The sequence below is a fragment of the Cherax quadricarinatus genome, chromosome 31 (assembly GCF_038502225.1).
Source record: "Cherax quadricarinatus isolate ZL_2023a chromosome 31, ASM3850222v1, whole genome shotgun sequence".
In the NCBI taxonomy this organism is placed as follows: domain Eukaryota; kingdom Metazoa; phylum Arthropoda; class Malacostraca; order Decapoda; family Parastacidae; genus Cherax; species Cherax quadricarinatus.
Window position 1 is genome coordinate 23,232,522 of NC_091322.1, and position 27,605 is coordinate 23,260,126.

At 34.9% G+C, this 27,605-nt stretch overlaps 1 protein-coding gene across 3 annotated transcripts in view; it reads left to right on the forward strand.

Annotated features, from left to right (window-relative positions):
* Window positions 1-2,221: 2,221 nt before the first annotated feature.
* The window catches only part of LOC128697304 (glucose dehydrogenase [FAD, quinone]), a 65,891-nt gene continuing 40,507 nt past the window's right edge, over window positions 2,222-27,605 (forward strand). The window contains exons 1-5 of one of the 3 annotated variants that reach the window (XM_053788954.2): window positions 2,222-2,902; window positions 10,129-10,343; window positions 19,238-19,446; window positions 20,600-20,789; window positions 21,086-21,217. In XM_053788954.2, coding sequence (XP_053644929.2) covers window positions 10,154-10,343; window positions 19,238-19,446; window positions 20,600-20,789; window positions 21,086-21,217 — 721 coding nt within the window. In that variant the 5' untranslated portion in view covers window positions 2,222-2,902; window positions 10,129-10,153. The remainder of the gene's footprint in view (window positions 2,903-10,128; window positions 10,344-19,237; window positions 19,447-20,599; window positions 20,790-21,085; window positions 21,218-27,605) is intronic. The other 2 variants (XM_053788939.2, XM_053788947.2) reach the window with 2 other exon arrangements.

Here is a 27,605-nt window from a genome sequence, read left to right on the forward strand (position 1 = left end):
CAGGTGAAACAGTAGATGATAGACAATCAAGAACAGGTGAAACAGTAGATGATAGACAATCAAGAACAGGTGAAACAGTAGATGATAGACAATCAAGAACAGGTGAAACAGTAGATGATAGACAATCAAGAACAGGTGAAACAGCAGATGATAGACAATCAAGAACAGGTGAAACAGCAGATGATAGACAATCAAGAACAGGTGAAACAGCAGATGATAGACAATCAAGAACAGGTGAAACAGTAGATGATAGACAATCAAGAACAGGTGAAACAGTAGATGATAGACAATCAAGAACAGGTGAAACAGTAGATGATAGACAATCAAGAACAGGTGAAACAGCAGATGATAGACAATCAAGAACAGGTGAAACAGCAGATGATAGACAATCAAGAACAGGTGAAACAGTAGATGATAGACAATCAAGAACAGGTGAAACAGTAGATGATAGACAATCAAGAACAGGTGAAACAGTAGATGATAGACAATCAAGAACAGGTGAAACAGTAGATGATAGACAATCAAGAACAGGTGAAACAGCAGATGATAGACAATCAAGAACAGGTGAAACAGTAGATGATAGACAATCAAGAACAGGTGAAACAGCAGATGATAGACAATCAAGAACAGGTGAAACAGTAGATGATAGACAATCAAGAACAGGTGAAACAGTAGATGATAGACAATCAAGAACAGGTGAAACAGCAGATGATAGACAATCAAGAACAGGTGAAACAGTAGATGATAGACAATCAAGAACAGGTGAAACAGTAGATGATAGACAATCAAGAACAGGTGAAACAGTAGATGATAGACAATCAAGAACAGGTGAAACAGTAGATGATAGACAATCAAGAACAGGTGAAACAGTAGATGATAGACAATCAAGAACAGGTGAAACAGCAGATGATAGACAATCAAGAACAGGTGAAACAGTAGATGATAGACAATCAAGAACAGGTGAAACAGTAGATGATAGACAATCAAGAACAGGTGAAACAGTAGATGATAGACAATCAAGAACAGGTGAAACAGTAGATGATAGACAATCAAGAACAGGTGAAACAGCAGATGATAGACAATCAAGAACAGGTGAAACAGCAGATGATAGACAATCAAGAACAGGTGAAACAGTAGATGATAGACAATCAAGAACAGGTGAAACAGTAGATGATAGACAATCAAGAACAGGTGAAACAGTAGATGATAGACAATCAAGAACAGGTGAAACAGTAGATGATAGACAATCAAGAACAGGTGAAACACGGCAGCATCAAACTAACACCCTGACCCAAAAGTTAAGATAAGATTTCGTTCGGATTTTTAACCCCGGAGGGTTAGCCACCCAGGATAACCCAAGAAAGTCAGTGCGTCATCGAGGACTGCCTAACTTATTTCCATTGGGGTCCTTAATCTTGTCCCCCAGGATGCGACCCACACCAGTCGACTAACACCCAGGTACCTATTTGCTGCTAGGTGAACAGGACAACAGGTGTAAGGAAACGTGTCGAAACGTTTTCACCCGCCGGGAATCGAACCCGGGCCCTCGTGTGTGAAGCGGGAGCTTTAGCCACCAGGCCACCGGGCCACCCCAAGTTATGTCAGTTACTCTAGCATTTTAACATCAGTTAAAGAACAGAGTTCCTTAGCTGTAACAAGGAAACGGCAATAGATGTGATACAGCAAGGAGAATAATGAGGCTCAGAAGTAAACAGTGTGGGTATTTGAGCAGCAACGTGAAAACCAAGGCATAGAATGCAAGCTCAGAGATAGAGTTTCTAGGAAACATTGTGAGAGGACGTGGAAAATCCCTGCGTCTTGACACTGCCAAGTTATATATATCTCATGCTACTTGTTGGGATTTATCGGCTAGACTGGTTACGCTGACTCACGGCAGATTGAGTTATGTGTTTTTAATGCTCATACCTCTACATAAACAAGCTTTACTTTCGATACATAAGAAAACATGGAAAAATATTGGGTTCCAGGGGGACAGAACCGATTTCTTTTTTAACTATCAGGACTGGCAATGAAATTATAAGATAACCTGGGAGCTTAATTGAACCTTTTGGCCTTAAATCTGTTTTTCTGTAATAGAGAAAGAGTTTAGATAATTTTACAAATATAATTATTCTAAAAGAATTCTAAAAGAATTTCCTTATTGCCAGGGTACTGGATTATTGGCAAGAGTCAAGGCCAGACGACCTTGTGTGAGGCAACTGCGTCACTGGCTACACACGTGCGATAAACCAGTTGATCACTCGTTGTACCCTTGTGATACATCAGCTGCGTCACTGACAACACAAGTGGGATGAATCAGCAGCATCGTTGTCTACACATATGATGGATCACGAACATCGTTGTCTACACACATGATGGATCACTAACATCGTTGTCTACACACATAATGGATCACTAACATCGTTGTCTACACACATGATGGATCACCAACATCGTTGTCTACACACATAATGGATCACTAACATCGTTGTCTACACACTTGATGGATCACCAACATCGTTGTCTACACACATGATGAATCAGCCCCATCGCTGGCTACACACGAGTACACAAATAACCAGCACGTAGGAGACTGAAGCTTACGACGACGTTTTGGTTCGACTTGGACCATTAGCCAGTCAGGGTATTGTGCCATTTTTATTCTTTACGTACGTTTGGTGGATCTCGCGCTTAGCAGACGTAATATCGAGCTTCCACTTATTGCCAAGTAACTCAAAACAGGTTTAGTGAAAATTAGACTGGCGTATGAAACCTGAAAGACGTGGGATACACCAAGGTCAGAGAGTTAATGTGGGATGTATGTACATGACAGTGGTCACAGTCGAAGAACTGCCTAGGTGAGGACAACTAATCTCGGGATTGGTGCAGCGTTCAGTCACAGGTAAAGTCACAGTCGAATATACTAACACACACACACACTATATATATATATATATATATATATATATATATATATATGTGTGTGTGTGTGTATTAAATTATTGTAAACAAATCTAAAATATATTTAGTTGGGTTAGGCTGAAATAAATTGCGCTTCACCTAGTTGTGATTGCAGGGGTTGAGTCTCAGCTCCTGGCCCCGCCTCTTCACTGGTCGCTACTCAGTCACTTTACCCGCTCTATGTATAGATCCTGCCTCCACTACATCACTTCCCAGACTATTCCACTTCCTAACAACTTTGTGGCTGAAGAAATACTTCCTAACATCCCTTTGACTCATCCGAGTCTTCAACTTCCAATTGTGACCCCTTGTTTCTGTGTCCTATCTCTGGAACATCCTGTCTCTGTCCACCTTGTGTGTTTACTCACCTAATTGTGGTTGTAGGGGTCGATACTCAGCTCCTGGCCCCGCCTCTTCACTGCTCGCTACTAGGTCCTCTCTCTCTACTGCCTGAGCTTTGTCATACCTCGTCTTAAAGCTATGTATGGTTCTTGCCTCCACTACATCACTTGCTAGGCTATTTCACTTCCTGGCGACTCTGTGACTGAAGAAGTACTTCCTAACATCCATGTGACTCGTCTGAGTCTTCAGCTTCCAATTGTGACCCCTTGTTTCTGTGTCCCCTCTCTGGAACATCCTGTCTTTGTCCACCTTGTCTATTCACGCAGTATTTTGTATGTTGTTATCATGTCTCCTCTGACCCTCCTGTCCTCAAGAACTGACTTTAGGTGCCTGTCCAGCGCCGCCTTAAAGACAGCCAGGGGTCTATTAGTAAGTTTATTCAGGTACACAAAAATACAGTTACATAGATTATCATACACAGCAGCATATGTGTAGAGAATCTAGGATAACCCAAAGAAGTCAGATAAAGTGGCTTATTTTCATTAAGGTCCTTATTGGTAATCCCCCTTACGTATGCTGCGAGGCAGTTGAACAGTCTTGGGCTCCTGACACACGTAGTGTTGTCTCTTTTCGTACTCGCGGCGCCCCTGCTTTTCATTGGAGGGATGTTGCATCTCCTGCCGAGTCTTTTGCTTTCGAAGGGAGTGATTTCCGGGTGCAGATTTGAGACTAGTCTCTCTAGGATTTCCAAAGTTCATATTCTCATATATCTTTCCTGCCTGTGTTCCAGGGAGTATAAGTTAAGGAACTTCAACCGTTCCCAGTAATTTAGGTTTTAATTTATGGTACTTATATGTGTACTGAAAGTTCTCTGTATATTATCTAGGTCTGCAATTTCTCCTGTCTTGAAAGGGGCCGAAAGTGAATAAAAATATTCCAGCCAAGAGAGACCAAGCAATTTGAAGGGAATCATCATTGGCTTGGCATCCCTAGTTTTGAAGGTTCTCATTATCCATCCTTTCAGTTTCTTAGCAGATGAGGTAGAGACATTGATGTGATCTTTGAAAGTGAGATTCTCTTACATTATCACTCCTAGGTTCTTCACATTAGTTTCTCGCTCTGTTATGTGGTTGGAATTTGTTTTATACTCCGATCCAGTTTTTATTTCCTCGAGTTTTCCATAGCAGAGTAATTGAAATTTGTCTTCATTGAACTTCATTTTATTTTCTGAGGTCCATTTAAGACTTGATTAATGTCTGCTTTGAGATTTGCAGTGTCTTCAGTGGATGACACTGTCATTCAAGTTCTGATATCGTCAGCAAAGGAGGACACGGTGCTGTGGCTTATATCTCTGTCTATGTCAGTTATGATTCTAATATTCACTAAAGGGTAAAAGTAAGAAAACAGTGTCTTAAGTTAATTAGGTAAAATAAAATATCTCAATAATACTTCTTACCCTAACATGATTATATGCTGATTTCAAAGCCCAGGCATATCTAAGGTATACTTCCACTCTCTGGGGTAGACCCACAACGGTCGACTAACACCCCAGGTACCTATATTATTATTGGGTTAATAGGGACAGCAGGTGTAAGGAAACATGCCAAACGTTTTCACTTTGTCGGGGATCGAACCACGGACCCCTCTCTATATCTTGATAAAGATCCTCAAAACTCAAAACGTCGTTCCAATAAAAAACTTGCTCTGTAGTGCGTCCCTTCATCACACCAGCCGTGGTAGGTAGCAATACATGCGCCCCACTATCAGTCGTGTTTAATACCAGCGGGTACAGTGGTTGGGAAGCCTCCAGCAGCCTCTCAGCTTTGGCTAAAATCATATACCCAACCTTCATCTTACTGACACGTGGGCTGCAATGGACCGGTCAAAACTAGTCCGAGTACAAAAAAAAAAATTGATGCTCCAAGGGGTTCAAAGACTTTTTTTTTGTACTGCGATAAAAGAGTGGAATAGACTGTCTGCATATATCAAAACCTGTCATAGCATGAGCCAGTTCAAGAAGAGAACCATTTGGATTCGTACCTTCATTCCAAAGCTCCGAGCTTACCAGTTTACATTCATTTATGATAAATTTCTCGGTATATTGACATTGACACAGAAAAGTTGGAGGTGTCTGCTAGCCGCTAATGGTCTCCATTAATGGAAATTGGAGGCTAGTCTTCATTAACTAAAGGCCTGTCTTAGTGGATACCTGTCTCCATTAATAGAAGACCTGTCTCCATTAATAGAAGATCTGTCTCCATTAATAGAAGACCTGTCTCCATTAATAGAAGATCTGTCTCCATTAATAGAAGACCTGTCTCCATTAATAGAAGACCTGTCTCCATTAATAGAAGATCTGTCTCCATTAATAGAAGACCTGTCTCCATTAATAGAAGACCTGTCCCCATTAATAGAAGACTTGTCTCCATTAATAGAAGACTTGTCTCCATTAATAGAAGACCTGTCTTCATTAATAGAAGACCTGTCTCCATTAATAGAAGACCTGTCTCCATTAATAGAAGACCTGTCTCCATTAATAGAAGACCTGTCTCCATTAATAGAAGATCTGTCTCCATTAATAGAAGACCTGTTTCCATTAATAGAAGACTTGTCTCCATTAATAGAAGACTTGTCTCCATTAATAGAAGACCTGTCTCCATTAATAGAAGACCTGTCTCCATTAATAAAGACTTGTCTCCTTTAATAGAAGACCTGTCTCCATTAATAGAAGACCTTCCTCCATTAATAGAAGACATCTCCATTAATAGAAGACTTGTCTCCATTAATAGAAGACCTGCCTCCATTAATAGAAGACCTGTCTCCATTAATAGAAGACTCGTCTCCATTAATAGAAGACCTGTCTCCATTAATAGAAGACCTGTCTCCATTAATAGAAGATCTGTCTCCATTAATAGAAGACCTGTCTCCATTAATAGAAGACCTGTCTCCATTAATAAAGACTTGTCTCCATTAATAGAAGACCTGTCTCCATTAATAGAAGACCTGTCTCCATTAATAGAAGACCTGTCTCCATTAATAGAAGACCTGCCTCCATTAATAGAAGACATCTCCATTAATAGAAGACTTGTCTCCATTAATAGAAGACATCTCCATTAATAGAAGACCTGCCTCCATTAATAGAAGACATCTCCATTAATAGAAGACCTGTCTCCATTAATAAAGACTTGTCTCCATTAATAGAAGACCTGTCTCCATTAATAGAAGACCTGTCTCCATTAATAGAAGACCTGCCTCCATTAATAGAAGACCTGTTTCCATTAATAGAAGACTTGTCTCCATTAATAGAAGACTTGTCTCCATTAATAGAAGACCTGTCTCCATTAATAGAAGACTTGTCTCCATTAATAGAAGACCTGTCTCCATTAATAGAAGACCTGTCTCCATTAATAGAAGACCTGTCTCCATTAATAGAAGACCTGTCTCCATTAATAGAAGACCTGTCTCCATTAATAGAAGACCTGTCTCCATTAATAGAAGACCTGTCTCCATTAATAGAAGACATCTCCATTAATAGTCTCCATTAATAGAAGACCTGAAGACCTGCCTTCATTAATAGAAGACCTGTCTCCATTAATAGAAGACCTGCCTCCATTAATAGTCTCCATTAATAGAAGACCTGTCTCCATTAATAGAAGACCTGTCTCCATTAATAGAAGACCTGTCTCCATTAATAGAAGACCTGTCTCCATTAATAGAAGACCTGTCTCCATTAATAGAAGACCTGTCTCCATTAATAGAAGACCTGTCTCAATTAACAGAAGACCTGTCTCCATTAAGAGAAGACCTGTCTTCATTAATAGAAGACCTGTCTCCATTAATAGAAGACCTGTCTCCATTAATAGAAGACCTGTCTCCATTAATAGAAGACCTGTCTCCATTAATAGAAGACCTGTCTCCATTAATAGAAGACCTGTCTCCATTAAGAGAAGACCTGTCTCCATTAATAGAAGACCTGTCTCCATTAATAGAAGACCTGTCTCCATTAATAGAAGACCTGTCTCCATTAATAGAAGACCTGTCTCCATTAATAGAAGACTTGTCTCCATTAATAGAAGACCTGTCTCCATTAATAGAAGACCTGTCTCCATTAATAGAAGACCTGTCTCCATTAATAGAAGACCTGTCCCCATTAATAGAAGACTTGTCTCCATTAATAGAAGACCTGTCTCCATTAATAGAAGACTTGTCTCCATTAATAGAAGACCTGTCCCATTAAAGAGAAGACCTGTCTTCAGAAGACCTGTCTCCATTAATAGAAGACCTGTCTCCATTAATAGAAGACCTGTCTCCATTAATAGAAGACCTGTCTCCATTAATAGAAGACCTGTCTCCATTAATAGAAGACCTGTCTCCATTAATAGAAGACCTGTCTCCATTAATAGAAGACCTGTCTCCATTAATAGAAGACTTGTCTCCATTAATAGAAGACCTGCCTCCATTAATAGAAGACCTGTCTCCATTAATAGAAGACTTGTCTCCATTAATAGAAGACCTGCCTCCATTAATAGAAGACCTGTCTCCATTAATAGAAGACCTGTCTCCATTAATAGAAGACCTGTCTCCATTAATAGAAGACCTGTCTCCATTAATAGAAGACCTGTCTCCATTAATTAATAGGAGACGGGTGGCCACTGGACTGCCAAGAAGACCTGTCTCAACTAGTTTATTTATAGAAGACCTGTCTCCATTAATAGAAGACCTGTCTCCATTAATATTTCTTTTGAAGACCTGTTTGACGTCATTGCTACAACTATAAAATATAGCCAAATAAAACTGCAATAAACCCACTGGAAATTACTTTATTTCCAAGGTTGCGACCCACACCAGTCGACTAACACCCAGGTACCCATTTTACTGATGGGTGAACAGGGACAACAGGTGTCTTAAGAAAACACGTCCTAATGTTTCCATCCGAAGCAATCAGATTTAATCCAAGGAGAGGGAATGGTAGTTCTAATTCCTTGGATCAAAAAGCCTTCACCAGCATCAAGGTACAGCCCTTGAAGGAGCAACATCGCATAATAATAATAATATTCACACAACTTCATGACGAGCTAATTACAGTCCCTCTACAAATATGTTAAATTAATTTGTATGCTTATAACATATTAAAAATTAAGTTTAACTTCGTTTAATTCTGTTGTAAAGTTATTATATTCACGGTGAAGCAATAAATCCATAAGGTTATACAGCGTCTGGGAATGGGATTTAATCAGGATTGATTAAAAAATGGTAGGGAAGCTCCAATTTCTTTGATCAAGGGCCTTTCACCAACATCAAGGTACTTTCCCTTGAATAGTCTTATGTAACAATAATTCCAATGTTTACATCGAGAAGGCCACTGACTCGAGTACATCTGTCAAGAACCACTGCAACATTAATAGTTTATCTCTTGCTAGTTTAGTTAATTTAGTTTGTATGGGCCAGTAGGCCTTCTGCAGTGTTCCTCCTTTCTTATGTTTTTATATCTTTATGATGCACACCTATCCTGTGGGCGGTAGTGGCGAGTGAAGATAACTTGCTCACTTCCTACCGCCCTCCTTGTTCCTGACTTGCTTCTTTGACATATCCTAAATATAAAGTCAAATTAATATGTTTGAAGCTTGTTGACTACATGGCGTTAATAAGGCTGAAAATTCACTTGTACACAAGAATCAAGGTTATTTTAATGTCTTACTATGGAAAACTCGAGGAATTAAAAACTGGATCAGAGTATAAAACAAATTCCAACTACAAAACAGAGCGAAAAACTAATGTGGAGTACCACATCTGCTAGGAAAATGATAGGATGGATAATGAGAACCTTCATAGGTAGGGATGCCAAGCCAATGATGATTTTCTTCAGATCGCTTGTTCTCTCTTGGCTGGAATATTGCTGTACATTAACGCCCCCTTTCAAGGCAGGTGAAATTGCAGACCTGAAGAAGATATATATATATATATATATATATATATATATATATATATATATATATATATATATATATATATATATATATATATATATATATATATATATTATATATAAATTTCACTGCACGTATAAGTACAATAAAGCACTTCAGTTACAGGGAACAGGTGAAGTCCCTTGACCTGTACTCCTTGGAATGCAGGCGAGAAAGATACATGATAATATATACATGAAAAATCTTAGAGAGACTAGTCCCAAATCTACACACGGAAATCAGTCCTTACGAAAGCAAAAAACTCGGCAGGAAGTGTAATATTCCCCCCTCCCCCATGAAAATCAAGCGGGCCAAGAACTGCGTTAAGAGACAACACATAATTGTCAGGGGCCCAAGATTGTTCAACTTCCTCCCAACATACATATGGGTGGATTACCAATGGACCCCTGGCTGTCTTCAAGGAGCTAGGCAGGCACATTAAGTCAGTTCCCGACTAACTGGGCTGTAGTTTGTACGTCGGCTTGCGTTCGGCTACCATTAACAACCTGGTTAAGCAGGCCCTAATGCCCCGTAAGGCCTGGTCAAGGACCGGGACGCAGAAGCGGTGGCACCCGAAACACCCTCAAGGTATACACAGGAATTAAAGTACTCTCAGAGTATATACGCTGAGAGTATTTACACTGGATTATATGCATACATCTGTATATAATACCCCATTTCACATAAAGAACAATGAGCTTAATGTAAATTGTCATTCGGTTTTCGTATTGCTTAAATGATGAATAAATGTCATCTGAAGCACTAGAGATGACATTTCGGTCCGTCCTGGACCACCAAACCTCCACCTAAAATTTCCTCTGCAAACTGTGGGATAGTTGGCATTACTCGTGTTTTGCAGCTTGTGGGAGGCCCCGAGAAGCAGGATGAGGCCTACACTTCGAGTCACTAGGGCACTGCTGACGAATTATGGTACTATGATGGCGGGCAGAGGACTGATTCTTAGTGGAATGTTGCCTCTGTTGCGCCTCCTGTTGCTCGCAGTCATCAATAACTCTGTTCACAAAGACTACGACCTCTCCAGTCCCCTCGTTTCCAAGTACGACTTTATTGTTGGTAAGTTGTCTTAGTCATAAGGATAAGTTCTAACTGTAAAAAACTGTTTTTGTTCCTGCTCATTTGGAATTATGTAGGAACTATTAGTTTGTATAGACATGTACATAATGTTCTTCCATTATCCTCTATAAACCTTAACTATATTATGTTGGCTATACAGTTTTCCAATAAAGTTTAATCCCAATTTCGTAAATGTTACAAAAAGCTTTTTAAACAAACATATATATATATATATATATATATATATATATATATATATATATATATATATATATATATATATATATATTGTGACCACGAACGAGTAGTATTGATCAATAACAACACTGCACTAGCCAAGGACTCGAACCAATGCTGCTTTGGCCTGCCTCATGGTGGGCAAAAACACATACCGCCCTAATCCACTGGACCATACGATCCTTAAGAGTAGCTCACCATGAGGCAGGCCAAAGCAGCATGGGTTCGAGTCCTTGGCTAGTGCAGTGTTGTTATTGATCAATATCACTCGTTCGTGGTCACAGTAATATAAAATACTGCTCGTTGAACTAATACACCAAACAGGGACTAGAATGAAATTGGTCTAGAGTCATCCACACAATCGTGTGTCTTTGGGTAGCCAGTACAACATACAGTTCCGCTGGATGCGCTACTCTTAAGGATCGTATGGTCCAGTGGATTAGGGCGTCATGTGTTTTTTTTCTCACCATGAGTCAGGCCAAAGCAGCATGGGTTCGAGTCCTTGGCTAGTGCAGTGTTGTTATTGATCAATACTACTCGTTCGTGGTCACAATAATTATATATATATATATATATATATATATATATATATATATATATATATATATATATATATATATATATATATATATATATATATATATATATGCAATAAGATCACAGTAAACAGGTGATTTCAGAATATGCAAAACAACCACTCTGAAAGAATAGAGAAATTCCAAGCACTTTCGTGACTACTCACATTATCCTTGATAATGTGAGTAGTCACGAAAGTGCTTGGAATTTCTCTATTCTTTCAGAGTGGTTGTTTTGCATATATATATATATATATATATATATATATATATATATATATATATATATATATATATATATATATATATATATATATATATATATATATATATATATATATATATATATGTATATATATATATATATATATATATATATATATATATATATATATATATATATATATATATATATATATATATATATATATATATATATATATATATGTATGTATGTCGTGCCGAATATGTAAAACTGGTCAATTAGGAAGAAGTCATTTAAAATTAAGTCCTTTCTGAAATTTTCTATTTACGTTTAAAGATATATATTTTTCATTAATGTTAATGTAAAAATTTTTAATTTTGCACCAAAAGAATCTTAGAAAACTTACCTAACCTTATTATAACAAGAGCAATTTATTTTAGCCTAACCCAACTAAATATATTTTAAATACGTTTACAACAATTTAGTACTAAACAAATACAATCAAATATATTTTTTTCGTTGGGTTCAGAATGATTTTGGCGAAATTAATGCATACACAAATTTTCACTTGTCCTATATGGCAAGATGAACGTTGCTATTTAGGCCAACATCGCAAGTTCTGCCTATTCGGCACGACATATATATATATATATATATATATATATATATATATATATATATATATATATATATATATATATATATATATATATATATATATATATATATTTGTGTGTGTGTGTGTGTGTGTGTGTGTGTGTGTGTGTGTGTGTATATATATATGTCGTTCCTTGATAATGTGAGTAGTCACGAAAGCGCTTGGAATTTCTCTATTCTTTCACATTGGTTGTTTTGCATATATATATATATATATATATATATATATATATATATATATATATATATATATATATATATATATATATATATATATATATATATATATACCAGGGAGGAAGGAAGGGCAGCTGCCAGCTTCAGGGAGTCCCAAAAGTCTAGAAAATATGGAGAACTTGCCCATCACTATATGTTTATTCCCATAGGTTCAGAGACCCTTGGCTCATGGAGAAAGAATGCATCTAAATTCCTTAAGGAGCTGGGAAAAAGACTCATCAGGGTAACTAGGGATCCCAGGGCAGCTAGTTTTCTGTTCCAGCGGGTCAGTGCGGCTGTTCAAAGAGGTAATGCCTGCTGTATTTTGGGCACACGCCCCAGCTCTGAGGAGCTGGATGAGATTTCGCCTTATAATCGGTGATACACACGTAACAACATGTACCGTATATGCCACCTTTATATCAACAATGTATCTCTTAAATCTTCTGTACCATATTATGTAATAAAATATTCCTATTGGTAAAAAAAAGAATGAAAAGATGGGGTGGTAGGGGAAGTGGAATATTCAAACGGCTTCAGGAAGAAATCCAAATATTCTTCCTTGAAGCCTTTTTATCCACTTCTCCGAGGCTATGGGTCCCACAATTTACACCAGAGGTGGACCCCATCCTGTATATATATATGTATATATATATATATATATATATATATATATATATATATATATATATATATATATATATATATATGTCGTGCCGAATAGGCAGAACTTGCGATCTTGGCTTAAATAGCAACGTTCATCTTGCCATATAGGACAAGTGAAAATTTGTGTATGCAATAATTTCGCCAAAATCATTCTGAACCTAACGAAAAATATATATTTCACTGTGTTTGTTTAGTATTAAATTACTGTAAACAAATCTAAAATATATTTAGTTAGGTTAGGCTAAAATAAATTGTTCTTGTTATAATAAGGTTAGGTAAGTTTTCTAAGATTCTTTTGGTGCAAAATTAAAAAATTTTACATTAACATTAATGAAAAAATATATCTTTAAACGTATAAGAGAAAATTTTTGAACGGACTTAATTTTATATGAGTTCTTGCTAATTGACCAGTTTTACATATTCGGCACGACATATATATATATATATATATATAATATATATATATATATATATATATATATATATATATATATATATATATATATATATATATATATATATATATATAATATATATAATAGGGGTAGGGGTCGGCCTAGGAAGGGTTGGAGGGAGGGGGTAAAGGAGGTTTTGTGTGCGAGGGGCTTGGACTTCCAGCAGGCATGCGTGAGCGTGTTTGATAGGAGTGAATGGAGACAAATGGTTTTTAATACTTGACGTGCTGTTGGAGTGTGAGCAAAGTAACATTTATGAAGGGATTCAGGGAAACCGGCAGGCCGGACTTGAGTCCTGGAGATGGGAAGTACAGTGCCTGCACTCTGAAGGAGGGGTGTTAATGTTGCAGTTTGGAAACTGAAGTGTAAAGCACCCTTCTGGCAAGACAGTGATGGAGTGAATGATGGTGAAAGTTTTTCTTTTTCGGGCCACCCTGCCTTGGTGGGAATCGGCCAGTGTGATAATAAAAAAAAAAAAAAAAAATAATAAAATTATATTATATATATATATATATATATATATATATATATATATATATATATATATATATATATATATATATATATATATATATATATATATATATATATGTATATATTACATATATATATATATGTATATATTACATATATATATATGTATATATTACATATATATATATGTATATATTATATATATATATATATATATATTGCATATATATATATATATATATATATATATATATATATATATATATAGAAGTGCATAAAAAGACTTCAAGGAAGAATATATATATATATATATATATATATATATATATATATATATATATATTTATATATATATATATATATATATATATATATATATATATATATATATATATATATATATATATATAGAAGTGCATAAAAAGACTTCAAGGAAGAATATATATATATATATATATATATATATATATATATATATATATATATATATATATATATATATATATATATATATATATATATATATATATATATATATATATATATATATATATATATATATATTTTATATATATATATATATATATATATATATATATATATATATATATATATATATATATATATATATATATATATATATATATATGCAGAACCGCTACTGCGTAAAAATAGTGAAATTCCAAGGGTTTACGTGACTTCTCACATTATCAAGGAACTATGACAATAAAAGGTTAACAGGAAGACATTATAAGGACGAGACTACACCTCACTCCCCTCCCCCCCTCCCTCCCCTCCCTTCCAATAACAACACCTGACTTTTTATGATGATGTAGGTAGGTAGTCAGTGATCCCTGAAACACAGCTTATATTCTACTCAAAAATTTGTCTAATGTACCTTAAATTCTTCCCAAATTTTATTAATTATAAATGAATCCAATTTATATATTTATTATTAATTATTCGCCGGTATTCTCCCAGCCCGGGCCTTTTCCAAGTGGTGGCCCGGCCTTGGCTCCTTCTTCAGAGAGTGTCTGAGACCTAAGTCTCCCATGGGAGGAGGCACCAGTACCTCCTCATTTTTGGGACCAACTGTCCCCAGGCCTAGCCACAAGCTAGGCCTCTCTGGTCTGCCATCCCCGCCCCAAGGGAGCAAATGGGAATAACAGTCTTATGAGCTAAAGGCTCGGGCTCAGGCACCTACCCTACCCTAGAAGGGTTAGGCATGGTATCGATCCCTAATTTATATAAACCAAAAGAAATATTCTTATTATTTTCAAAACTACTTTTTATGAAATATGATTCTATTATATTCGTGTCGACCATGGACTTGCTTGATGGTTAAAATCTCTCACATGAATAAACAGAACTTTAGAATCTTGTCCAGTTCTGATGCTATATTTATGTTATTTTAACCTAAGTTCAAGACTTTTACCAGTTTGACCGTAATAAACTTTATCACATATTTAACAAGGAATCTTATAGACACACCTGCCAGCATTTTAGGGGGATTTTTTATCAAAAGTTTTTTAACAGTGTCAAGATTTTTAAACACAACTTTGGTATTAAAATTCTCATGTAGAGAAGACATAACCAAATTTTCATGGTAAGGGAGAACTAACATATTTTTAGTTGAATAAGGTTGGTTATCCCTTTTTTTGAATTGTAAAAAGTGTTTCTAAATATTTTAAAGGATTTATCAGTTAAGTTTCTTGGATATTTTAGATCATTAGTTATTTCATAAATTTTGAATATTTCTTCATCTATGAACTCTGGACTACAAATACGTAAAACTCTAAAACAATGATGAGAATACTGAACAGTTATTTGTTGGTTTTCTATAAATTTAAAATTTAAAATCATTGTTACCCTTATTAATTAAAGCATCTAGGAAAGGCAATGAGTTATTTTCTTCGAACTCAACAGTAAAATGTATAGAATGAGCTAAGCTATTTAATTTAACAAGGAAATGGTTTATATCTACATTTTTAGGCATAGGACACAAAAAAGCACCAACATCTTTAAACCACTTAGCTCTATTAGGAAGGATTGTGTTAAGCACTCTTGTATCCAAAAAAACCCATGTATAAATTACTAATATGAGAAATCACGAAAGCGCTTGGAATTTCACTATTTCTTCACAGTGGTTGTCCTGTATATTGTGATAATATCTCCTGTTATTGTGACCTTATTGCATATTTATATATATATATATATATATATATATATATATATATATATATATATATATATATATATATATATATATATATATATATATATATATATATATATATATATATATATATATATATATATATATTTATATTTATATAATATATATATATATGTCGTGCCGAATAGGCAGAACTTGCTATCTTGGCTTAAACAGCAACGCTCATCTTGCCATATAGGACAAGCGAAAATTTGTGTATGCAATAATTTCGCCAAAATCATTCTTAACCTAACGAAAAAAAATATATTTCACTGTATTTGTTTAGTATTAAATTACTGTAAATAAATCTAAAATATATTTAGATGGGTTAGGCTAAAATAAATTGCACTTGTTATAATAAGGTTAGGTAAGTTTTCTAAGATTCTTTTGGTCCAAAATTAAAAATTTTTACATTAACATTAATGAAAAAATATATCGTTAAACGTATAAGAGAAAATTTTAGAAAGGACTTAATTTTAAATGAGTTCTTGCTAATTGACCAGTTTTACATATTCGGCACGACATATATATATATATATATATATATATATATATATATATATATATATATATATATATATATATATATATATATATATATATATATATATATATATATACAATATTTTTTTATTATCACACTGGCCGATTCCCACCAAGGCAGGATGGCCCGAAAAAGAAAAACTTTCACCATCATTCACTCCATCACTGTCTTGCCAGAAGGGTGCTTTACACTACAGTTTTTAAGCTGCAACATTAACACCCCTCCTTCAGAAATATATACGTATATATATATATATATATATATATATATATATATATATATATATATATATATATATATATATATATATATATATATATATATATATATATATATATCTTCTTACTAAAAATAGAGAAAAATATATAAGATAGATATATATATATATATATATATATATATATAATATATATATATATATATATATATATATATATATATATATATATATATATGTCGTGCCGAATAGGCAGAACTTGCGATCTTGGCTTAAATAGCAACGCTCATCTTGCCATATAGGACAAGTGAAAATTTGTGTATGCAATAATTTCGCCAAAATCATTCTGAACCTAACGAATAAAATATATTTGATTGTGTTTATTTAGTACTAAATTATTGTAAACGTATTTTAAATATATTTAGTTGGGTTATGCTAAAATAAATTGTTCTTGTTATAACAAGGTTAGGTAAGTTTTCTAAGATTCTTTTGGTGTAAAATTAAAAACTTTTACATTAGCCTTAATGAAAAAAATATATCTTTAAACGTATAAGAGAAAATTTCAGAAAGGACTTAATTTTAAATGAGTTCTTGCTAACTGACCAGTTTTACATATTCGGCACGACATATATATATATATATATATATATATATATATATATATATATATATATATATATATATATATATATATATATATATATATATATATATATGTATATATAGGTAGAAGGTTGGTAGACAGCAACCGCCCAGGGAGGTACTACCGTCCTGCCAAGTGAGTGTAAAACGAAAGCCTGTAATTGTTTTACATGATGGTAGGATTTCTGGTGTCCTTTTTTCTGTCTCATGAACATGCAAGATTTCAGGTACGTCTTGCTACTTCTACTTACACTTAGGTCACACTACACATACATGTACAAGCATATATATACACACCCCTCTGGGTTTTCTGCTATTTTCTTTCTAGTTCTTGTTCTTGTTTATTTCCTCTTATCTCCATGAGGAAGTGGAACAGAATTTTTCCTCCGTAAGCCATGCGTGTTGTAAGAGGCGACTAAAATGACAGGAGCAAGGGGCTATTAACCCCTTCTCCCGTATAAATTACTACATTTGAAAAGAGAAACTTTTGTTTTTCTTTTTTGGCCACCCTGCCTTGGTGGGATACGGCCGGTTTGTAGAAAGAAGAAAGATATATACATACACACACACATACACACACACACACATATATATATATATATATATATATATATATATATATATATATATATGTGTGTGTGTGTGTGTGTGTGTGTGTGTGTGTGTGTGTCGTGCCGAATATGTAAAACTGGTCAATTAGCAAGAACTCATTTAAAATTAAGTCCTTTCTGAAATTTTCTCTTATACGTTTAAGGATATATTTTTTCATTAATGTTAATTTAAAAAAAAATAATTTTACTCCAAAAGAATCTTAGAAAACTTACCTAACCTTATTATAACAAGAGCAATTTATTTTAACCTAACCCAACTAAATATATTTTAAATACGTTTACAATAATTTAGTACTAAACAAACACAATCAAATATATTTTTTTCGTTAGGTTCAGAATGATTTTGGCGAAATTATTGCATACTCAAATTTTCACTTGTCCTATATGGCAAGATGAGCGTTGCTATTTAAGCCAAGATGGCAAGTTCTGCCTATTCGGCACGACACATATATATAAATATATATATTATATATATATATATATATATATAAATATATATATATATTTATATATATATATATATTTATATATATACATATATTTATAAATATGTATATATATTGTATTATCTTTTCTTATCATCGTGTCATTCCCGTTTGTATTTTCTTTCTCCTCGCTTAAGTCATATTTAACAGCATGTGTTAATTCCATTGCCTGGAGTATACCTGGAGAGGGTTTCGGGGGTCAACGGCCCCGCGACCCGGTCTGTGACCAGGCATCATGGTGGCTCAGGGCCTGATAAACCAAGCTGTTACTGCTGGCCGCACGCAACCCGCACCTGCTGGCCGCACGCAACGTACGAGCCACAGCCAGGCTGGTCAGGCACTGAGTTTAGGTGCCTGTCCAGTGCCTTCTTGAAGACAGCCAGGGGTCTATTGGTAATCCCCCTTATGTATTGTGAGAGGCAGTTGAACAGTCTTGGGTCCCGAACATTATCCAAGTGGATTTAGATGGCCTGTGATGAAAATTTGTTCCCCTTTCAATAAATACCAGGTCAAATACTGAAGGTGTGACGCCTTCTTTAACTCATGTCACATCATTTATATGCCGAGGCATACGAAAGTCATTACGTTATATAACTCTGTTGACCACTTATTTACAGTTCCAGCTTCACAGGTTGCTCAACACATTTTTTCAATTAGTTTACGCACTAAGCTTCTGCATTGTAATGTTACAACAGTTGGTGGAGGCACGGCTGGATGTGTGGTGGCTGCCAGGTTGTCTGAGGTGGGTGACTGGAAGGTGTTGGTGGTGGAGGCTGGACAGCCCCCGCCTCCAGAGACCTACGTACCTGCTCTTTTACCAATGTCCTTCCTTCCCAACAGCCCTGCTCTTTGGCATTACAGATCCACTCCACAAAAACATGGACTTAAAAATTATGTAAACCAGGTAATATAATTTTGTTTTTCCTACTTATGACCTCCTATTTCCCAGGGTGCTTTGTAACTCCTAAGGCTTAAGGGTTTCTTAATGAATTTAATAACCTATCACAGGATGGTATTTCATGTCATACTCCATCATGCAGGATGGTTTTTCCTATTATATTCCGTTATAAGATGGTTTTACTCTCATACTCCATCACACATGATGATTTTCCTGTGGTGGAAAGGAAAGGTAGGGAAACGTTTGTTCCTTGGATCAAGATTTTTTCACCAAGATTAGAGCTCCCTCATGAAGGGATGTTGTGTGATGCAGTATGATTTTAAAGCTCACCTGCATGATGGGTGTTAGATTAAACAGTTAGCTCATGTTCTAACCCTGTAAAACTCAGACAACTTAGTGTAAATGCACACGAGCACAAAACCTAATGGACCAGTTAGTTCAAGGGACAAATAATCATACATGGAAGGGATCAAGAAAGGTGTGAGAGCTAATGGCTTAAGCATTAAACAGGTTTATTAGTCGTGTTAGATCGGAGTGGAGATAAGAGTTTTTAATACCTTGATGTGCTATTAGAATGTAAGTCAATATTTATGTAGGGATTCAGGAAAACTGGTTATCCTGACTTCCATCTTAGAGGTGAGAAGTACAGCGCCTACACTCGAAGACAATGGTTATGGATAATACATTTTGGTGGATCATTTGAATTTTGATGACCGTATATTTCTGGCAAGACAGCTTTTGAATGAAAGATGGAGAATGTGTAAACTTTTTTTGATCACCTTGCCGTAGTGAGAGATGGCCGATAGTTTAAAAAAAAAAACGAATATTTTTCTCGTGTACTAGAATCTAATGAAACAAAGTAATCAAAAACTCCTCAATCATTGCTGCAGCCCTTATTGACTTAATTTGTATTAAAAGTGTGCCTCTACTGTTTGTTTAAGCTTCGAGTATGATAAATTTATGGAACTTTTTAACTATTACAATAACATCACATCCAAGACAAATGTTACTAACGCATTCTACTTATGATTTGAAATATTTATTATGTACTCTATACCTAATGTGTTGGTAGCAATTAAACGATTACAGAGGCACATCATGGGGTCAAGGAAATGAGCCGAAAATTTTTCCATTACCTAAATTTGTATTTTTGGTTCAGGAGGCGGCAATGATGCAGGGTAGGGCAGTGGGCGGTGGATCAGCAGTGAATGGGTATATATACAACCGCAGTAACAGGCGTGATTATGATCGATGGGCAGCCATGGGTAACCAAGGCTGGGACTCGGCTTCTATTCTTCCATACTTTCTCAAGGCTGAGAACTACAGTGGTCCACTGATGTCTAGTACAGGTGGGTTGTGTGTTATTTTAACATTTTAGAATTATGTACAACTCTTGTGTACCTACTTTTGAATCCTAGTAGCTAGGCTAAGCCCTGGCATTTTCCCTCCCTTATGACACCCCTCTCACCAACCTATTCTTAAACTATCCCATCTTCCACGCTTACCTCAGAAAGGACTTTCCTGTACATAAAACTAAGCTACGCTAGAATCTTATTAACTTTGGTTTGCTATTTGTTAATAATAATACTTGTAATATTTTCGCTATTATTACATGTCAATAACTAGTGTTGTTGTGGTGATATAGAGAAGTACTACGGGAGAAGTGGTCCTCTGGGGGTCATCCCTGGCCTATCAGGGTCCTTGCAACAAGCCTTTATCCAGGGAGGGCGTGAGCTGGGCTACCCGTCAAACGACCCCAATGGACCTGAGCAGATAGGTAAAAGTTTTTATTAAAACACAAAATGATAAACAGTTATTCATATTTGGATCTTAGTCATGCCAATTAATGTGTATTTTTATGAAAATGGCAACTCTGGTTGAAGTACAAGGTCCAACGTAAGGCTGCTAATTGTGTTGTCACAGTGTTTAGTTGTTCAGGTCAAGGATAAATATCGTTTGACTAATAAGCCAGTAATTATTTTCTCATGTTTGGAAATGTTTAAATTGCTTGCGAAAATCTCAGATTAACATTTATTTCAAACACTTTATTATTTACAAAGCTCATGCTTTACTGCAGTCAATAAAATAGCTATATTTTTGTGATAAAATTTATATTATTTCATTATTTGCATTTTACATTGTGGGGATCAAAACCGTGTTATTTTAGCCCACCTCGTGGGAAGTAAATCAAATTTCACGACGCTCTAACTACATCAAACTTGTACCCAGTAGCACTAGGCACTAGGTTGTGGTAAACTCAGAACTAATTTCGTTCTACTCCCGTTTGATATGCCAGCCTTCACGAGCAGTATACATATTACCGTGAATTTTGACTTGCTTCCTACGAGGCGGGCTAAAATAATGGGCTTGATCTCCGGCTAGCCGCAGTTTGTTAACTGTTTAAAAACCCCTTGTTCGTGGTTGCATTAATATATATACTGCTCATGAGAGCTGGTCTATCAAATGGGAGTAGAATGAAATTCCGATCGTACCACAGCCACGTATGCCTTCGCATCATGAAATATGCCTAGTACTACTGGGTATATAATTTTTTTTTTTTTGGGATTGTTGGCCCAGTAATTAGTGTCGGGAATACTGATTTGCTTCCCACGAGGCGGGCTAAAATAACACGGGTTCAATCCCCGGCTAACAGCAGTTTAATTGCTTAAAAACCACTTGTTTGTGGTTGCATTTATATATATATATATATATATATATATATATATATATATATATATATATATATATATATATATATATATATATATATTATATATATATATATATATATATATATATATATATATTATATGCAAAACAACCACTCTGAAAGAATAGAGAAATTCCAAGCGCTTTCGTGACTACTCACATTATCAAGGAACTATGAAAGTAAAGCATCCAAGGAAGCTATATAAGGGGTCAGGCCAGCACCTCACTATCAGATCCCACAACGGTTAAACATGTGACGCGCGCCGACCCAACTTGGATAGGTCCTTTGCACAACTCACCCACAAACTATTCTACCCAAGAAAATTTTAAAATTATTATTTGTCCAGTGTATTATTAAATTCTTCCCAAATTCTATTAATTATAAATGGATCTAATTTATATAAACCGAAGGAAATATTCATATTATTGTCAAAACTGCTTTTTATGAAACAAGATTCAATTATATTCCTGTCGACCATGGACTTGCTTGATACTACTTTCTCAACTTTTTGAAAATCAATTGGATGGTTAAAATCTCTTACATGAATAAATAGAGCATTGGAATCTTGTCCAGTTCTAATGCTATATATTTATGTTGTTTTAATCTTAGTTCGAGATTTTTACCAGTTTGACCGTAATAAACTTTATCGCAAATTTTACAAGGAATCTTATAGACACATCCATCAGCATTTTGGGGGGAATTCTTTATCAAAAGTTTTTTTACTGTATCAAGATTTTTGAATACAACTTTAATATTAAAAGTCTTAAGAAGAGAAGGCATATCAACCAAGTTTTCATGGTAAGGGAGAACCAACATATTTTTAGTTGAATAAGGCTGGTTGTCCCTTTTTGGATTGTAAAAAGTATTTCTAGCAACTTTAAAAGATTTTTCAATTACATTTCTTGGGTATTTTAAATCATTACCTATTTCATAAATTTTGGATATTTCCTCATCTATGAACTCAGAACTACAAATTCGTAAAGCTCTCAAAAACATTGATGAGAAAACAGACAGTTTGACTCTATCTTGATGCGAGGAATAATAGTGGACATAGGAACAGTTATTTGTAGGTTTTCTGTAAATTTTAAATTTGAATTCATTATTACCCTTAATAATTAAAACATCTAGAAAAGGCAATGAGTTATTTTCTTCAAACTCAACAGTAAGGTTAATAGAATGGGCTAAGCTATTTAATTTTCCAAGGAAATGGTGTATATCTACATTTTTGGGCATAAGATACAAAATATCATCAACATATCTGAACCATTTAGCTCTATTAGGGAGGATTGTGTTAACCAACCTTGTTTCAAAAAATTCCATGTATAGGTTACTAAGAACAGGTGAAAGAGGATTTCCCATTGCCATACCAAACTTCTGAGTGTAAAACTTATCATTAAATACAAATTTTGCATCAACAATGCAAAGTTTAATAAGTTTAATGATAGTAGGAACTGGCAATGGTAAATCATAGTTAACGAGTTCTTCAGATAAGAAACTTAATAAATCATCAACAGGAATTTTCGTAAACAAGGAAGTAACATCAAAACTAACCATGTTAAAATCATTTAAGTCAGTCAAGGAGCCTAATTTATCAACCAAGTCTATGTTGTTTTTAACATTAAAGTTAGAAATTTTGCCAACAATAGGGCTCAAAATATCAACAAGCCATTTGGATAATTTATATGAAACTGACCCTATGGAGCTAATAATTGGTCTGACTGGATTCCCTGGTTTGTGTGTTTTTATTAGTCCATACATGTAAGGTAAAGATGGATTAGTGGAAGTAAATTGTTTGACTAATTCATCTTTGCCTTTCAGTAGAAGTTTTATTGTTTTATTGAAATTACTGTTAACGGTTTCTAGGGGATTTTTCCTAAGTTTAGAATAGGTTTCAGTATCATCTAAGAGATTATTCATTTTTTCTTGGTAATCATTTTCTTTCATAATTACTATTGCTTTTATTTTGTCTACTTTAGTAAGGCGCAAATTTTTATTGTTATTAAGTGTATCATAAGACTTAAAGAATCTTTGAGGGCAATTGGGAATGTTAAAAACAACATAGACTTGGTTGATAAATTAAGCTCCTTGACTGACTTAAATGATTTTAACATGGTTAGTTTTGATGTTACTTCCTTGTTTACGATGATGATTTATTAAGTTTCTTATCTGAAGAACTCGTTAACTATGATTTACCATTGCCAGTTCCTACTATCATTAAACTTATTAAACTTTGCATTGTTGATGCAAAATTTGTATTTAATAAGTTTTACACTCAGAAGTTTGGTATGGCAATGGGAAATCCTCTTTCACCTGTTCTTAGTAACCTATACATGGAATTTTTTGAAACAAGGTTGCTTAACGCAATCCTCCCTAATAGAGCTAAATGGTTCAGATATGTTGATGATATTTTGTGTCTTATTCCCAAAAATGTAGATATACACCATTTCCTTGGAAAATTAAATAGCTTAGCCCATTCTATTAACCTTACTGTTGAGTTTGAAGAAAATAACTCATTGCCTTTTCTAGATGTTTTAATTATTAAGGGTAATAATGTGTAAAGTAAAAGGACACAAGTGCAACTAATGTGACATTTTATTGTGGCAACGTTTCGCTCTCCAGGAGCTTTATCAAGCCATTACAAACAATACTGGTAATAATAAGGGTAATAATGAATTCAAATTTAAAATTTACAGAAAACCTACAAATAACTGTTCCTATGTCCACTATTATTCCTCGCATCAAGATAGAGTCAAACTGTCTGTTTTCTCATCAATGTTTTTGAGAGCTTTACGAATTTGTAGTCCTGAGTTCATAGATGAGGAAATATCCAAAATTTATGAAATAGGTAATGATTTAAAATACCCAAGAAATGTAATTGAAAAATCTTTTAAAGTTGCTAGAAATACTTTTTACAATCCAAAAAGGGACAACCAGCCTTATTCAACTAAAAATATGTTGGTTCTCCCTTACCATGAAAACTTGGTTGATATGCCTTCTCTTCTTAAGACTTTTAATATTAAAGTTGTATTCAAAAATCTTGATACAGTAAAAAAACTTTTGATAAAGAATTCCCCCCAAAATGTTGATGGATGTGTCTATAAGATTCCTTGTAAAATTTGCAATAAAGTTTATTACGGTCAAACTGGTAAAAATCTCGAACTAAGATTAAAACAACATAAATATAGCATTAGAACTGGACAAGTTTCCAATGCTCTATTTATTCATGTAAGAGATTTTAACCATCCAATTGATTTTCAAAAAGTTGAGAAAGTAGTATCAAGCAAGTCCATGGTCGACAGGAATATAATTGAATCTTGTTTCATAAAAAGCAGTTTTGACAATAATATGAATATTTCCTTCGGTTTATATAAATTAGATCCATTTAAAATTAATAGAATTTGGGAAGAATTTAATAATACACTGGACAAATAATAATTTTTAAATTTTCTTGGGTAGAATAGTTTGTGGGTGAGTTGTGCAAAGGACCTATCCAAGTTGGGTCGGCGCGCGTCACGTGTTTAACCGTTGTGGGATCTGATAGTGAGGTGCTGGCCAGACCCCTTATGATGAATTCAAATTCAAATTCAATTCAAAGTTTATTCTCTATAAAGATTACAATGTTGAATTTACAGAATTTGGTTGTGTGGTTTACATGTAGTTAAATAATGATTACAGAGTGTACCACTAGAACGCCTAGCATGGCTAGGCATTTCGGGCAGACTTAGTTTAATTCTTTATTTTAAAATATTACAAATTATGAGGTAAGTTGGTATTATGGCTAAGTGACTAAATACTAGTTTGTGAGTTTAGCAATGTGAATGCTTTTGTTTTGGCACAGTACATAGTTTCAGTATTGGAGTATCATAGGATTCATTATTTTAAGATTGAGATTAATATTTCTGTTTATGGTCAAATGGGTGAGTGAGTGTAAGTGTGAACCACCAGGTGGTATTCGTGTAGTTAGTTGATGGGGTTTATCAGGGAGATAAGATGTTTTCTAATGGTAGTTTTGAAGGTGATGAATGTGTCTGCAGTTCTAGAGTTCTCAGGTAGGGTGTTCCAGATTTTAGGGCCTTTGACATACATTGAATTTTTGTAAAGGTTTAGTCGGACATGGGGAATGTCGTAGAGATGTTTGTGTCTGGTGTTATGCCTGTGGGTTCTGTCACAACTATCAAGAAAGTATTTTAGGTCAAGGTTGATATTGGAGTTTAAGGTCCTGTAGATGTAGATTGCACAGTAGTAAGTGTGGATGTACTGAACAGGGGGTAAGTTTAGATCTATGAAGAGTGGGGGGGTGTGTTGCCAGGGATGGGATTTAGTGATTATTCTTACTGCAGCTTTTTGTTGGGTTATTATTGGCTTTAGGTGTGTTGCTGCAGTTGATCCCCAAGCACAAATAGCATAGGTGAGGTATGGATAAATAAGTGAGTGGTATAGTGTGAGAAGGGCATTTTGCGGCACGTAGTATCGTATCTTGGAGAGGATCCCAAATGTTTTGGATACTTTTTTGGTTATGTGCTGGATATGGGTGCTGAAATTCAGGTTGTTGTCAAGGTATAGGCCTAGGAATTTGCCCTCATTATGTCTGGTAATTAGAGTGTTGTCGATCTTAATGTTAATTTGTGCATCTCCTGCTCTGCTACCAAACAAAATATAGTAGGTTTTGTCAGTGTTAAGCGTAAGTTTATTGGCTGTCATCCAAGTCGATATTTTGATCAGCTCCTCGTTAACAATGGTGTTGAGGGTGGCAAGATTAGGGTGAGAGATGACATAAGTCGTGTCGTCAGCAAAGAGAATGGGTTTCAGGTGTTGGGATACGTTTGGAAGGTCATTGATGTATATGAGGAAGAGCAGGGGACCAAGGACACTTCCCTGCAGAACTCCAGTATCAAGTGGCCGTGTTGTTGATGCTGTGTCTTTAATGGTAACATACTGATACCTATTAGTAAGGTAAGATTTGAAATAAGCAAGCGCATGGCCTCTTATACCGTAATGGTCAAGTTTGTGGAGTAGGATGTCGTGGTCTACTGTGTCAAAAGCTTTTCTTAGGTCAATAAAAATTCCTAGTGGATATTCCTTATTTTCCAATGCTGTGTAAAGCAGATCTAGCATTTTTATGATTGCATCATTAGTGCTTTTATTTTTCCTAAATCCAAATTGGCAGGGGTTGAGTATGTTTTGTGCTGTTATAAATGAATATAGTCTCCTGTGCACGAGTTTCTCAAAGATTTTGGATAGCAATGGTAAGTTTGATATTGGTCTATAGTTGCTTAAGTCTGTAGGGTCACCACCTTTATGTATTGGTGTAACCCTTGCCATCTTGAGTAGTTTCGGGAAGGTGCTAGTTTCTAGGGACTTGTTAAAAAGTAATGAAATAGCATGCGAAAGGATATGGGCCGCTCGCTTGTACAGTAATGGTGGGACATTAGACAGATTCCCTGAGTTGTTTTTA